The sequence below is a fragment of the Eubalaena glacialis genome, chromosome 2, assembly GCF_028564815.1.
Source record: "Eubalaena glacialis isolate mEubGla1 chromosome 2, mEubGla1.1.hap2.+ XY, whole genome shotgun sequence".
Taxonomy (NCBI): domain Eukaryota; kingdom Metazoa; phylum Chordata; class Mammalia; order Artiodactyla; family Balaenidae; genus Eubalaena; species Eubalaena glacialis.
Genome location: NC_083717.1, coordinates 117,150,951 through 117,167,093, shown reverse-complemented (window position 1 = coordinate 117,167,093; position 16,143 = coordinate 117,150,951). Strand labels below are relative to the sequence as shown.

At 44.5% G+C, this 16,143-nt stretch overlaps 1 protein-coding gene across 1 annotated transcript in view; it reads right to left on the bottom strand.

Moving 5' to 3' along the window:
* Positions 1-16,143, bottom strand: part of RYR3 (ryanodine receptor 3) — a 372,240-nt gene that overhangs the window by 205,301 nt on the left and 150,796 nt on the right. Inside the window, exons 21-28 of the mRNA XM_061181456.1 lie at positions 13,657-13,873; positions 9,049-9,153; positions 7,281-7,384; positions 5,836-5,919; positions 4,038-4,197; positions 2,122-2,269; positions 1,039-1,244; positions 274-448 (exon numbers count right to left, since the gene is read on the bottom strand). Of these exons, the coding sequence (XP_061037439.1) occupies positions 274-448; positions 1,039-1,244; positions 2,122-2,269; positions 4,038-4,197; positions 5,836-5,919; positions 7,281-7,384; positions 9,049-9,153; positions 13,657-13,873 (1,199 nt within the window). The remainder of the gene's footprint in view (positions 1-273; positions 449-1,038; positions 1,245-2,121; positions 2,270-4,037; positions 4,198-5,835; positions 5,920-7,280; positions 7,385-9,048; positions 9,154-13,656; positions 13,874-16,143) is intronic.

Here is a 16,143-nt window from a genome sequence, read left to right as displayed (position 1 = left end):
AACATGCCAAGGCGCAGGGCAGCGGATTAGAGGAGAGCCTCTTGGTCAGTCTCTCGGCAAGTTCAGACTTACATCTACACTGCACACATCAACTATCACTATTATTTGTCTTGATCCTTCAAAAATGATAGTATAAGATCTCATCTTCCCCACCAGGGTTTCAAATCTGCAAAGGTCAGTGTGTCCTAAGTGAGGAGGTAGAAGATCTCACCCTGCTCCCTGGATTTCCCTTCATCTCGTGGAGGTGGAAGGGGGGAAAGCTGGTGGATTTACCATCGTCAATCTCGTAGTCAGCGAAGGCAAGTTCAGAGCCTTTGTTGGTGATCAGCAACTCCCCATTCAGCGTGAAGATCATTGAAGCATCATCCAGGTTAATCATACAACCAACCACATCTCCTGGCTGCCAGGTCCGTCCAAAATACCCACTCCCTTGATGCCAACGCTGGCCCTAGAAAACAAGAGCAAGGGCTTAGAGAAATGGAGGTCCTAGCCTAGAGGGCCCTGTACTACTGGAGAAATGACCCTGTGAATAATTTCTCCTAATGGGCAGTGGTACCTTGTTTCTACAAGGCACTTCCCTTTCTACCAAGGACAACTCATAGGGAGAAGTGGTCCATCTACAGATGAATGAAACCGAGATATACAAGGCTCATCAGAAAAGGTGGCCTGAGTCTCCCAATACCTAGTCAGCTATGAAAACAAGCCAAACTCCCTCTAAGACAAAGTGGTAAGATTTTCCCTCATACTGGCTGCACAGTGTTCTGTGAGCCTCCCCTGCAGAGGGGAACATGGGCTCAGAGGCAAGGCAGATACGGAGGTGACTACGGAAAGGACGAGTGTGCAGCCCTCCCCTTCTCCTGAGGAAAGAGTGAAGGGACAAACACTAAGTGATGATCGTTCTATGGTCTCAATCAGCCAGTGTGGTGGCTCCTCCCTTTTGAAGCCAGAGATCCAGATACTCAGCACTCTTCACTTCTGGGGAAATATGTGAAGCAGAGAAACCCGGACTGAGGACATGTGGACACCAGCCAGACTCACCCTGCTGCCTTCAAACACAAAGGCTTGGTCATCGGCCCCCAGCTCAACGTCAGGCCGACAGCCTGGCCTGGCCCAGCCGACACGCATGTCTCCTCCGGTCACCACCTCAAACTCAAAATACCACTTTCCAGATCTCACTGCGTAAGAGCGCTCTACCCGGAAAAAGCGGATCTTGTCTATGCTGACTTTCTCCATAGCTGGGTCAGCTATCAAGAAGAAAAGGGAGTAGAGGGTGCAGGAGGGAGAGAGAGAACATAGGTTTAATATTTAGGGAGCATTCCTCAAAAGACTTTCAACAACAAAGGCTGATGACAGATCTCCTACTAGCCAATACAGCATTCTGTTCATAATATAATCATCACTATCATCATCATATCATAATAGCAATACAAGCTACCATTCAGTGAGTGATTGCTTTGCAGTAGAAACTAAATCTCAGTTTTTCCTCACAATAATCCTATGAAATCAGTATTACTGTCTTCCTCTTACCGATGAAGAAATTGAGGCTCAGAGAGGTTCACCTGTTCAAGGTCTTAGAGCCCATAAACCAAGGAGAGCAAAGATTTGAACCCAGGTCTGTCTTCCTCCAAATCCATCCCCTTAACCATGTTTTACTGCCCCACTAGCCTATGGTATCCCCTGGGGTATGAGATGGCAGTGACATGTTAAATAATCATAAGCTGGTGATTTTAATCAGTGCTAGAATTCAAATTAGAGATGACATTACCTGGCCCCAAAGTAAGCTGATATTCACATGTTTGGAAAACAAGAGAAATACAGGTAACTTGGTTTTGTGACCAAATATCCTGAAAAGCTCAGCTATGCTGGAGGATAACTTATTCCCTGTGGGATTACATCATAGACGTGCTCGTTACAGAAACATCTGTCACTGGGACACTGCTTTATTATCAACGTGGTCCCTCCTCCCTCCCCCCACTTCCAAAATATGCCATTGAGTTTAGCACTCTTTAGCACCACCAGCATTTCTAATAGTGCAAGTTAGACCTGTTGAAAGTTAGCATTCCACCAGAAGAAGACCTGTTTAGTAAGCTGGGGCCAGAGTGAACAATCTCCACTGATTACCTAGTTCTTGGTCTGATGGCTCAATGTTATAACCATAACCAACAAAAGTCCGAACAGCTTCACGAAGGCTGTCCCTATTTGACTTCTTGGTACGCTCATCCAATAATGCATATGGCACCAGACGGGGATTTCTTTTGTTCTTTAAATCCTATGTGAAGCCAGAGAAAAGAGATGCTGAGAAAACGCATTATCATCTTTACAAAGAGCTTGTCCCACTCACATACTCCCAGCAACAGTCCTGGCTTCCTCGGGTGAGTCTGCTCTAGCTCCTCTCCCAGTGCCTTGATATTTACCAATGTACATATTTGCCGCTTCAAGATTAAATGAGTATAAATGGAAAATTTGTACTAACATTCAAAACTAGCAGTAAAAAAACCCATTTCAATAATGCCAGCCTGTGAATAAAATGAAGTGTCATGAAATTGGGTAGAAACCTACATTCCCAAGGCAAGGCAGATGGGGGTTTGCGTAACTATTCCCTTATGAAAGATCATGCCATGATTCAAACAGTTATGGCCTCCTCACAACAGATTCTTTTATTTATTTATTTATTTATTTATTTATTTATTTATTTATTTATTTATTTATTTATTTATGACTGTACTGGGTCTTCGTTGCTACGTGCAGGCTTTCTCTAGTTGCGGTGAGCGGGGGCTACACTTCGTTGCGGTGCGTGGGCTTCTCATTGCGGTGGCTTCTCTTGTTGTGGAGCACGGGCTCTAGGCATGCGGGCTTCAGTAGTTGTGGCACGAGGGCTCAGTAGCTGTGGCTCGCAGGCTCTAGAGCACAGGCTTGGTAGTTGTGGCACACGGGCTTAGTTGCTCTGCGGCACGTGGGATCTTCCCGGACCAGGGCTCGAACCTGTTTCCCCTGCATTGGCAGGCGGATTCTTAACTACTGAGCCACCAGGGAAGTCCCAACAGTTCTTAATAGACATCTCTGCTCACAGAGAAACATCTGAAAAGGTGGCAGAGCCACAGTGGGGCCATTTCATGGTAGTAGGCACATATTTGTATTACAGTCCTCCTCGGTTCCTTAATGGGGACTAAGAAGACAATAATGACAACAGCAGTGACAAGTCATCATAACCTAACATGCTGTTTTGAACCCCCAACTCCTTTCCCTGCCACAGTTTCCATAGTTGTGGTCTTCTTGGTTCCAGACGCGTGCAGGTTTGGAGGCTCAGGAATGAATGAACACGTGTGCACACAGCTATCCTTGAACTTCCCTGATACTGAGCCCGGTACTTACTGAGATGAGGGGGGGCATTTCAGAGTGAGAGGTGTACCAGATGGTTTAGGCCGAACCCTGGTTCTAAACTCCACTTAATTCCTTGCTGGGCTCTCAGGCTGCCTCTGGATAAACTAAGAACCCTGCCCAAGAATCTTGGCCCTGTGCACTGAAGTTAAGGGGGCACAGGCTTCTTGGTGGGCTAGTCTGCCTCTCTCCTGGGCTAGCTTCCCCTCCTTTTCCCTTTCAGTGGTAGATACTTGGACCATCCCAGAAATACTGCTGAGCTGTGACGCTGATTTATGTGAGCCTTACCTTGGCCTTGGAGAGTGCATGAAAGCTCAGCACTCCGTGAGGCAAGCAACAAGACGAGGAATGAGAGAAGATGCAGCCAGTGGCCATATACACAGGGCAACATGATCACAAGTGAACCAGACTAACAAAGGAAAGGTAAGCCTATCCATTGCTGAAAAACTGCAATTATGCCTGGAGTTAATATCAATGTGACCATTACAAGTTCCATCCAGTCCCATGATTCTATAAATAATGAATGTGCTGTGGCATGAGGAACAGAGTGCAAGGGCAACCTCCACCTTCCAATCTAATACCCACCAAAGCAAAATGGCATTTTAATGCATGATCACATCTCCTGGTTTCTCCAGCAGGCCTGACCCAGCACTTCTCACCTGTTGAATGCCATAGGTCCATCCTTGTCTTATTCTGTCTTTTGCCCAAACATTGTGTGCATTTTCTGCAAGCTTATCCACTAAAATTTCTTGAGGAGGTAACAGCTTCACATCAGACAAATCCAAAGGGGCTGGCTTATAGCCATTGGACATCATGTAGCTACAAGTAAATGGAAAATATATATTTTGAACAGAACTGTACGACTCCCCCATTCCAGATTTTAGACCAATAGCACAGGGTCAGAACACTAGGAAAATAAGGCTACAGTCACAGATTCTATCTTTGGCAGAATGGACAGTTCAGCTCTATCTCAAGTCTTTAGAAGAAGACCCTCATCCACCATCCTTTTTGCCAACGCATGTCACAGATTAGGGCGACTGTTGGAGAAAGTGGATGGTCTGTGCAAATCCACCCTTATTCCCAAGAAAACTACTCTGCCCTACAAACGATGGGCACATTCAGTGTAATGTAACATCACCCAAAGCTCCTTGGTCTCACTTCAAAAGCACAAAAGGTTATGACCACATTGGCAAGGACAGGACCTTGAGCCAAACGGTTTCTTACAAATCAGCAAAGAATGATCACTCAGTTTTAGAAAACTAAACCTTCATTTTGAGAATTTAAAAAAAATCATAACATTAGAGAGTTTGTGAGCTTGAAGTGATCTTCGTGGTTTGCTGTCTAGTCCAGGAGTCACAAGTGTCTGTAATTCGATAGATAATTTGATAGATGACGTGAAGACGGGAAAAGCTCAGTGTGAGTGCAGGCAGACGCATCGTGTGAGTGGAGAGGAGCAGGGCCCTGAGTGGAGTGACTCACAGGAGAGTAACTGACCACAGTCACGTGGGAATGTGAGTCCAGAGGCATCCAGGGCCCCAAGGCCACAGACTGCCCAGATCAGGGCCAGAACCTAAATGTGATGACTTGCAGACCAGCGCTACTCGACCCAAGAACCTGTGAGCAGCGCGAGATACAAGGTCGACTGTAGGCGTGATAGCACCCCTCATCCACCTTCTAGGGATGCCTGACTTTGGGCAGAGTCAACATGTGTTGTTCGCTGAGCACTGCCCCCCGCCACCCCTCAGCTGCTGCCTCTCAGAGGAGCTGCCCTTGGCACCAGGAGCTGCCTCTGAGAATGGAGCTTGGCAGCTTGGGAGTTTCACAGGGAGGAAGGGGAAGATAAGCATTTGATTAAGAGCTGGCACTGCCTTGGCTCATAAGTCATTATGACACCTGGGTGTGAATGTGTGCGCACCCGAGGCTGGCACATGTGCAGGTGAGCAAGTGAGCCAGGGGATGCGCCCGTGGGCTCGCATCTGAATGTGTGAGAACGCATGGCTCGGTGAATGCACGGACGAGAGGGAGAGGACACGTGCAGACTTAGGGGCCAAATTAAATCTTGGCAGTGACACACATTTCCACAAGGGACTTACAAGGTTGTCCCAGCGACAGAGGACTGAATCTTTGCTGTGGCTACCGGCGATGTTCAAGCTCCCGTGCCAACCGCTAATCTTATAGACCAACACAGCGTATCCATCTGAGTGCCACATCTCCTGGCTCAAAACTAACGATAGTAGATAGTAGTGTAGGTCCAGGCAGAAGCAGTGGAAATACTCTACTTCAGCCGGCTTCTGTCTGGGGGTTTCAGGGCAGTCTAGGTACCTGGTGGAGACATCCTGAGCTGGCACTAGAAGTATCTGGGGCCGTCACCTGCCTCTGTGCATGGGCCTCCTGTCCTCCCAGTTTAAAAATTCAGACTGAAGCATTAAAGTCTCTGACCATTAAATGATCACCTACTTTTTGGGCAACTTGACCTTCTTGAGATCCTCCTCAGCAGCCGGGTTAACATGAGCGATGTGGCACCCCAGGGCCAGGAGGGTTCTGTGACGTAACGGAGAGAGAAAACAAGGGTCAACTGCAAGGTGAAGGACAGTGGGAACCCTAACCTGTGTCTGAAGTGATAAAAACAGACAATATTCATTCACTTAGACCAGAGGTTGCCAAACTGTTTCTGTAAAGGGCGAGATAGGAAACGTTTCAGGCTCTGTGGTCCTTATGCCTCTGCTACAACTACTCACCTCTGCCATTACAGAGCGAAAACAGCCATAGAAAATACACAAACTGATGAGCTTGGCTTTGTTACAATAAACTTTTTTACCAAAATAGGTGGCTGGTTAGATTGGCCTGTGGACCTTAGTTTGCCAACTCGTGATTTAGATGGTAGCAAGAATGCAACAAAAAGTTAGTTAACAGCCCCTTTGGGAGACATTTTCTAGTTTACAAATTTGCCTTAGGATTGTATCCTGCTTCTCTGATTCCAGAGGACAGATAGGATCCTAATAGCAAACCCAGAGGTCAGCAAGTATTTCCCACGTGCTCCCTGTACGAAGTGTCTTGAGCTGTGTTGGACACCATGAGGTACCAAAGCCACATCCTCAAGAAGGGTCGGTGTGATGGAAGACATCACATACAGGGAACCTATGAGACAAAGCAACCTGACAGAGCATCACTGTGCCAGCAAAACCACAGCGTTAAAAAGTTCTGCACCAACTATCAGACAGAGAAATACAATGCAGAGAAGCACGGGTAACAAGCACAAAGGGAATTCGAAAAGGGAGATATAAAATGGGGCTAAAAAAATGAAGATCTGAATCAGGGTTTAAACCACAGGTGGGATCACAGAGAAGCTAAAAGTTACCTTTAAATTGAATTTTTGTGAATTAAACCATGTTTTCCCATTCATTTTTAGAAATGCCTTATCTTTTTTCTTTTTTAAAAAATATTTATCATCTCATTTAACCATTACAACAATTATATAGAGATAAGAACTATTACTATCCTCATTTTGTAGATGAGAAAATGGAGACTTAGAGAGGTTAAGTTGTCCAATTTCAGTATGACCTAGAACCTCCTATATATCTTATCTTCTTTCCTTGATTATACATGAACTAAAAGAGGCACCTGGTCCTTTGATTCTAAGTTTCTCTTCTTTTTTTTCTGCCTACCTTTTCCCTGTCCCTGGCAAATAGCAAATGGTCTCTAAAGAACTATATATGCTAAATAACAATAGTAGATGTGTTATTCACTATGCTGAATCCTTTCGTGGCATGAATAATCCCCATCCTGGCTAATTTGTCAGAATGCATCATGTTTTCGAGAGACAACAGGTTTGTAGTTTAGTTATAAGGCATTAAATCATCCACTCACTGTTTAGTCCAAATTCAATTCAATTAAACACTCACTTTAAGGTTTCGGTTGACATTTGTAGGTTATAATTCTTCTCAGTTTCAGGCAGCTTTGAAAACTCGACAAGGCAAGGGTGTTGTCTTTTATTGTCATCCCGTATCTAGGTGACAACATAAGAAAGAATATAATTTAAGTTTTGACAACTGGCACTGCCTTGGGAAACAGAAAAGGACACACTTTGAAACATGGCCCAGGCAATTCATATCAGGCAAGACAAAGACAGCTATTTGCTGATAGGCAAATAGACGATCTTCTCTCTAATAAATGATACACGCCGTCCCCAGGCTGCCAGTGGCTTGTGTTCTGTGGATTGCTTCTAGTCAAGTGTCTGCATTCAGAACATACTTTCCCAGAGAAGCTATTTTGTGTGTGGTAGCCATGCTCCTGCCGGTCCAAAACTCATGGAACCATAGTGCCACCGCAGGGTAGCATTCTTCAGAACATAAAGGACTACAGAATCGGGGCCAGCACTGTCCAATAGAAGCACAAAGTCAGCCACCAATGTGAACTACATTTGTAATTTCAAATTTCCTAGTAGCCATAGGAGAAAAGCAAGAAAACAAAAAACAAAAACAACACAAAAAAAACAAACAAATGAAAAAACCAGGTGAAATGAATTTTAATAATGTATTTTACTTAACCCAATACACCTGGAACCTTACCATTTTAACAAGTAATTAATATAAGAAATTATTTCTGAGCTAATTTATATTAGTTTTTCATAGAAAGTCTTGAAAATCCAATGTGTATTTTACACTTACAGCACATCTCAACTCAGACTAGTCACATTTTAAGTGCTCAGTAGCCACATGTGGCCCATAGCTATTGTATCGGACGGTGTAGATCCAGACATTAACTAATTCATTCATTCATTCCACAAACATTTGTTGAATGTCTACCATGTGGTGGGCAGTGAGCTAGACCTTAGGAGTTCAATGGTGAGCTGGGGTAGCCCCAGCCCCACGAAGGATACAGTCTGATGGAGTAGTAATACAATCATCATAGAAATAAATTTACAATTGCAATTGTAATTCGTTCTCAGAGGAGAGGTTTGTGGTGTTAAAAGAGCATACAGCAAAGAGGTGGTCATATATAAGGAGAATATTTATGGGAGCTATATCAATATATAAGTGCTAGAGTGCAGGGACACTTTCAGTAACTAAGCTGGAATGTGCATAATCTGAGAGTGTCAGGGTCGTAGGGAGCTTCAAAATCACAGATCCTTCTGCCTTCAGACATGACCTTACACAAGTCACAGAACAAAGTCAATTTACATCCTCTTTGAAAAATGTTTTCTAGTGAAAGAGATTCCTTAACCTCCTCTGCGTGTCCATTAATCTTAGTGATGCATCTGAAAACCACACTAAACAAATTCTGCTTCACAACAATGAATCAGCCTCTTTTCACTAGCCATGCACAGAGAACAGCTTTTTCTGAAGAGAAAGGGAGATGTGAGGCTCTGAAGGAGGAGCTAAGGGTTGACCACATTCGATATTCCCTGAAGAAAAAGACCAGCATCTGGGAGTAAGAAGGAGACAGGCTCCTGGGTCTGTCTGTGCAGAGCTGGTCTCCCCAGCACTCCTGACTGCAGTTCAACAAACTCCCAAGCAAGGCTGCTGTACTCAGTGAGAGCTGGATGGGAGTCAGTAAGAACCAGTGGGTTTGGGCTCGTGAGGTTTGTCTCTCATTTGAGTCTTTGAAGAACGCTTCCAGGTAACAAGGCAACCCAACCCTCCACCCTGGCCCGGCCACTCAAACACATACCTTGCCAAAAGTCCAGCCAAGCTCAATTTTATTCATTCCCCAAAGCTCGTGGATGTTTTCAGCCAGCCTGTCTCGGATCTTCTCTAGGTGAGGTGGTAAAACAACCTAAAAGGAAAAGGAATAAGTGAGAAGTCAGAACTGCAAGAATCAACCGTATTGAAATCTGTCATAAAATCTAGACAGATCGTGTGCCCCAGTTGAATTCTCTACACATCACCCAGGAGGGGCTACTTCTAGAGATTCCTTCCTCTCTTGGCTGCCCCTGGACCGTATCTCCCCTTCCTCTATGCTCTCTCCTTGGGAGATCTCATCCACCTGTAGATGGCCACTCCTGACCATCCAGCCTCCAGCCATGGTCTCTCCTGAAGTTCAGACCTACTATTCCAACTACCTGCAGGATTTTCCCACCAAAGTGAACTCAGCATGTTATTCAAAGCTGAATTCATTATTTTTCCTTCAAAACCTTTTTCTTGTCTTATTTGTATTTTCTCTTTTCGTTGAATGGCCCCACCATAAAGTCATCTTAGTGTCTTTTCTCTTGGCATTACATCCCCCACAAACAACACCTAATCAGTCACAGAATCCAACATGTTTATTTCCTAATCATCTTTCTGAAGGTTCCCCTCCTCTACGTCACTCAACCCCATTATTTTCTACCCGGACCATTGCAAGAGCTTTACAACTGGTCTCCCCAACTCCCTGCCAATCTGTTCTTCACACTGTGGCCAGAGTGATGAGCCCATGACAACACAACCACATCAAAACACTCTCCTCCTGAGTACCTCCAAGTGCCCCTTGACGCTCCCAAGACACAGACTAGATGTATTAACCAAGCATAGAGTGCCATTCTTCAGTCCTCTCATCACGATCCTCCCAAACACATCCTTTCAAAGCTCCTGAAATTCTCCCCAAAGGTCACACTGTCGCTCAGTTCTGTGCCCTTGCACACGCAACCTTAATTCTTATTAGTACTCCCCATGATACACATAATATGTATACCCCCCACCCCCATGCCACATGGCAAATGACAAAGACCCTCTCCTTGGACCAAGCTCTAGATGGGTGCTTCTGAGCCATTTCTGACTAGGCTCGATCCTTGGGCCTTGTCCTCAAGATCCCAGTTTTAGCTAGAATCTTGCTAAATCAGTTTAGTGACAATCCACACCCTCGATATGTGATCACCCTCTATGTCTGATCAAACTTGTTCATCCCCCATCCTCCCCCAGGTGATATCGGATCTATCTGACCTGCCCTCAGCAAGAATCCTGTTAGATCAGTTTAGCAAGAATCCATCCCAACCCCTGATGTTCCTCTTAGTAATTTTCCATCACTGACACGTCCACCCCACCCCCACCCCAAACCTGCTCCTTGGTTGTAAATCCCCAGTTGTTTGTGTTGTATTCAGAACTGACCCCAGCTCTATAGCGGAGTTCCTTTTCCCCTACTGCAATAACTTCTAAGCAAAAATCTGTCTTTACCTCTTTAACTGCTGTCCAGCTCTGGTCTTAATACAAATTCCCTCAGTATTTATCCTTCTGGAGTTAGCTCAAATGCCTCACTACCTTTTGGAGGTCTTCCCCAGGTACCTTCAGGGAAAGTTTCTCTGTGTTTTCCTGGTACCTTGCTCATGTCTCTCCACAAAGTTCACAAAATGGGGACTCAAATTTCTCTTTTTTCCCCCTCTTTCTTTAATTTACTACTACTACAATTATAACAATAAACAATGAATTATTACCATTTTCATTTATTAGTTGATAGCTCCTAAGAAATGGGAGATTTCATATAAAAATCCAGATTTCTAATTTCTCTTGACCAGTTGAAAGATTGCTAACATTGGCCCCACACTTTTGCCTGGCAATTAGTCAGCTGGGGCTAAGAAATGGCTCCCTGCTTTAGGAGGGCCTGCACACTTGACCTGTTTCCCTTCTGTATCACCTCCCTGGCTCCTACAATTCTAGCTCTATTATAATGATTATTAGTGTTTCCACTACTTACAAAAATCCCAATTATTTTCAAGGAGGGGAGCTCATGGAAAAAACGTATATTTCTTTTTTTTTGTAGAAAAAGTATATCAAGTCAGTGATGTATAAGGAGACCACGGAGAAAAGTAGCAATAAAATATTTTAACTATGTGTCATAACCACTATTGGCCTTTCAACTAAAGACACTCTTTTAAAAAAAACCAACTTATTATTGAAAAGTCAAAGTTAAGTGGCATAATGTTTTGATAAGGAGCAAAGTGGGGAAAATTATTAGTAAACAAATGACAACTGTATTTGAGTTTTATTGGTTAACTAATATAATCTGTTTAAATTAATCACAGCCTGAAGGGGGATTTCCATGTGAAGGAACCACTTGCTTCAGCAAAAGGGGGAAATGTGGAAAGAAGCCTCCACAAACAATCCTACATCATAATTTCAGTGACCTCAATTGGTGACTAGCTGGGATAGAGTAACATTGGCTTGGTAACTGCCTCCTGGGTGTCTGGGGCCTGAGACTGACGTCCCCAGGGAAGGCTGCTAGGAGCTGGGCTCCTCCCCTGCAGCGCTCAGCAAGGGCCTGGGGGTGCTTCAAGCACTGGACACAGGTAGCACTGAAGGACAGGGATCTAGTCAACAATACTTCATCTGCAAACTGGTTAATGTGCCCCAAGCAGGATGGAGTTGACGGTGTATCTTGTATTTAACTTCTCTTTAGACAATAATTTCACAGACTGATAGATTCTAAAAAATTACAAAGTCTCATTCAAAATAATAAATTGCACCTTTCCAATGAGAACTTCCTTTTTATTTGATTCCCAGCAACATTTCCCTCATTCCAGGGTCTATACAAATTCAGCTTTGGGTCCAGACATCAAAGTTCATCTGGCTTGTTGATTTATCTCCATTCTTTGATTTTCAAATCTTCTATTGTGTATGTTTAGAAACTCTTCTCACTCTGGTCCAGCCCTCCTTTCCTCCCTCATCAAAACTTCCCCTCATTCTTTTGAACTCTCTTTGAGGCTTGCTTCCTCCAGGAAGCCTTTTCTGAGTAATACATACATCTCTGATAACTTGGTAAGGAGGGCAGCACAGAGAAGTAAGAATCATGTCCATGAATACAACCTCTCCCTGCTTGGGCACTAACCACCTTGTGTCCACAGAAAAGCTAGTTTAGTTCTTTGGCCCTCAAACTTCTTATCTAAAATACACAGCAAGCAGATGATCCGATTCCTAGGATTACCTCTGGCTCACAAACTCCTACCTCGTTTCCTATCAACATTCTCAACTCCAGCTACATTCCTGGTGTTGTACTAGGCTCTGTGAAGCAGGCAGAGAGACACTGTGATTTCTAGACAATGAGAATTCACAACCATTAGCTACAGGAGGTAAGAAGCAGACGCATGACCACGCACACAGAGCTGAATGTAATAGGGTCGTATAGATATTATGGGAAAATATACTCTAGAGACCATCTACAGGTTAAAAGAGCCATACTCCTACAAACTATTACCCCAAGTGCCTCAGAGACAAGGTGCCTTTACACTTATTTTCTCTAACATCTAGAATAGTGATGTGAATGGCACTGGCGTGGCAGAGGCACTGGAAAACTGTTGTATGCTCCTCATCATAACTGTGTGAACGTGTGTCTCTCAAAACAGAGACCCTGGGAAGGGAAAGAAAATGTCCATTTCGAAGTGAGAGAGTGGCATGGACTTATATATACTACCAAACGTAAAATAGAGAGCTAGTGGGAAGCAGCTGCATAGCACAGGGAGAACAGCTCGGTGCTTTGTGACCACCTGGGGGGGGGGATGGGGAGGGTGGGAGGGAGACGCAAGAGGGAGGAGATATGGGGATATATGTATACATATAGCTGATTCACTTTGTTATAAAGCAGAAACTAACACACCATTGTAAAGCAATTATACTCCAATAAAGACTTTAAAAAAAAAGAAAAGAAAAGAAAATGTCCATTTATCAGCACCTTCTGATGCCTCCATGCTCTCCCCTGTTGCTTTCAGTTTTACTTCCCACTCTTCTCCTACCTGCTCCTCCTCCTCCAAGCATCCAGCCACAGGAGACTATTCATTGCCACCTGTTCCTATTTTGTGTTTCTACTTCCAGGCTCTTATTCATCCCATTCCTGTTACTTCACCCCTGGATGCCCCTCTCCATTTAAGTTTATTAAAGGTCCTGACTGAATGCCATTCTCTCTACACAGACTTTTAGAAACATTCTAGCGTAAAGGATGTCTCTAGCATTTATTTGTGTACACGATCATTCTGCATATTACATTTGGACTTGAAAAAAAATAACACATTTGCTTCTTATCTCTTCAACTTGGTTGTGCATTCCCAGAGAATACTGTCACACTTCTGCCTATGCCTCACAGAACCTAGTACAGTGCCTTGCATGTAGCAAGTGCTTAACGTGTTCATTGGTTGCAAAATCCTTCAAGAGTTCAATTGCTGCATATGGTGGAAACGTGAAGAATAATGGTTGTTCACACATCACGACAATTCTGTAGAATGTATGATAAGAATGTTTCAAAGACAATGCAGCAAGGAGGATTTAACCCTATTACATCATCTCCATGGGCTGCCTTCTGTTGGCAGCTCAAACCTACCTGACTGGTATCTATGGGGCACGGAATGAAAGAGGCTTGGGAGAGGAACTGGGTGGTACCCAACAGATCTCGAAAACCTTCAGCATCACGTTTATACTCTTTGACGGGCTCCAATCTCATCTTTTCTTTTGGAAGTAAGGCTTCGTAGCAAGGGGCATAGCCAGAGGGAGGCAGGAACTTAAATTCTCCGTGACGTCCCCCCATCAGGAAACGTACTCTGTGTTATTTGGAGAGACCAGGAAGAGAGAGGTTAAAAAAATATATGCCAGCCCAAATAAGTGAAAGTTAAAGATCAGCTCTCCCTACCCAAATTATTTTTTTGGGAAGTGAATGATTTCAGATTCATCACAGCAAACACTCTAAAGTACACAACAAAGCAGTGGAGAGAAAGCTGACTCTCAATTCATAGTGCCCGTGATTCTCAGTTGACCATGTCAGCTAAGTTCTTAAAAATGAACTTATACTTTAAAACCACTAGATTTTAAAAATCAAGTTTATCCTTACTCTAGTAGGGGAATCATTACTGTAGATATTATTACTACAGTTTGAAGAGAGTAACAGTGATAATGATGATGACATTATTTTCTGAAAAGATCACATTCAAACTACAGCATGAGAACTTCAAGTCTTTTTACTTGAGAGAGGTTACTCACACAATGATGAAAGAAAACATGATATAAATATTTGGGGAAAATAGGACATTTCCATTTTAAGGTGCAGGTAAAAGATCAAGTAACACGAGAGTATTAAACAGAAATGGTATACATGTCAAGAGGCTTTAATAGAAATGATAACACTGAAGAGGCTGCGGTTCCCCAAAGTAGCCATATGAGGGCGACTGTGAGGAAGCATCAGCAGGTGGTTACAGCCATGGGGGTGCCAAATAGGCATCAAGTGTTTGCTCACTAGGGTCCCAGTGCCTTCTCAGGGGCACCACCGCCTTGCTGCCATCCAGGCCTGATGCTCTGGCCCACTCCAGCAGTGCCCACAGGGGCCTCCCAAGGAAGAGGGAAGGATCCTTGGGGGGCCACAGTCATGGCAGGCACTAATTACCAATAAACTGAAGTCTTTCAATATTTTAATTTGGCATTCTGGCTGAATTTCAGCCCCATATATATTATTAAGTTAGGGTTAGGGTTAGAGCCCATAGATCCTCTGCAAGAAGAGGGTGAAAGTGAGGGTCAAAGGCTCTTAGGTTTGGGACTAGAAATATAGCTTTTGCAGATCAACTGCAACCATATTAAATTGATGAGAAAATATGACTGCAATTTAAAAAAATTAAGACATGGCAAGATACACAGCACTACAGGATCAACAATAACTTTACACAGGAAAAATCCATCCATACACATAGCAGCTACACGTATTCACTCCCTCCCTCTTTCCCTCTGCGTAACAACTATTTACTGAGCCCACACGACATGCACTGTTCTCCATACTGGGGATTCAGCAATGAACAAAGAATACCCTGTCCCTGGTGTCACAGAGCAGGCATCCAGTGAGACAAATAGGATAATTACTGATTGGGAGACATCTGATGAGGGAATAAAGAGGGAGACTGAAACAACTCGGGGAAGGAGGAGGGTCCTAGATTGGAGGCTAGAAAGGCTTCTCTGAGGGGGAGATATTTTTGTTAACCCTGAGGGAAAAGGAGGAGCCAATGAGTTCAAAATCTGGAGGAAGAGCATTCCAGGCAGAGGAACAACACGTGCAAAGGCCCTGAGGTAGGGAAGAGCTTGGGTGGAGGGCAGTGTGAGTGAGAACACGGAGAGCCCAAGGGGCTAAGAGATGAGGTGGCAGGGGGCAGGGCTAGATCAGGCAAGGTCTCTGAGTTGGGATTTTCTTCCCGGTGAGCAGCTTCTGAGGGATTTTAAGGAGGAAGAAATACAGGATTCTTCTAGCTGCTCTATGTAGGAGGCACCTGACACCAATCTAGTCCCAGTGAGACATGAGGGGGGGGGTTGGACCAAGGTGATGAAGGCCAAGCCGGAAAGCAGCAGTTAGATCCCAATTTTGTTAGGAACTGGTGATGGAGTGAGCCTGTGTGTGTGGAGGCAGGTGAGGTATACGTGGGAAAGGTTATGATCTAGCAAAGCTCTAACAACAACACTCTCCACTAGATCTCACGTCCTTTAACTGGAATATTCTGGTGGGGCAGCCTTGCGAGAGAGTCTCAGTGTTGGCTGAGTAACTGTGATTGTGTGTAGCCTAATGACAAAACTGGAAAATGAGGGCTTCCCTGGTGGCGCAGTGGTTGAGAATCTGCCTGCCAATGCAGGGAACACGGGTTCGAGCCCTGGTCTGGGAAGATCCCACATGCCGCGGAGCAACTAGGCCCGTGAGCCACAATTACTGAGCCTGCGCGTCTGGAGCCTGTGCTCCGCAACGAGAGAGGCCGCGATAATGAGAGGCCCACGCACCGCGATGAAGAGTGGCCCCCACTTGCCGCAACTAAAGAAAGCCCTTGCACAGAAACGAAGATCCAAC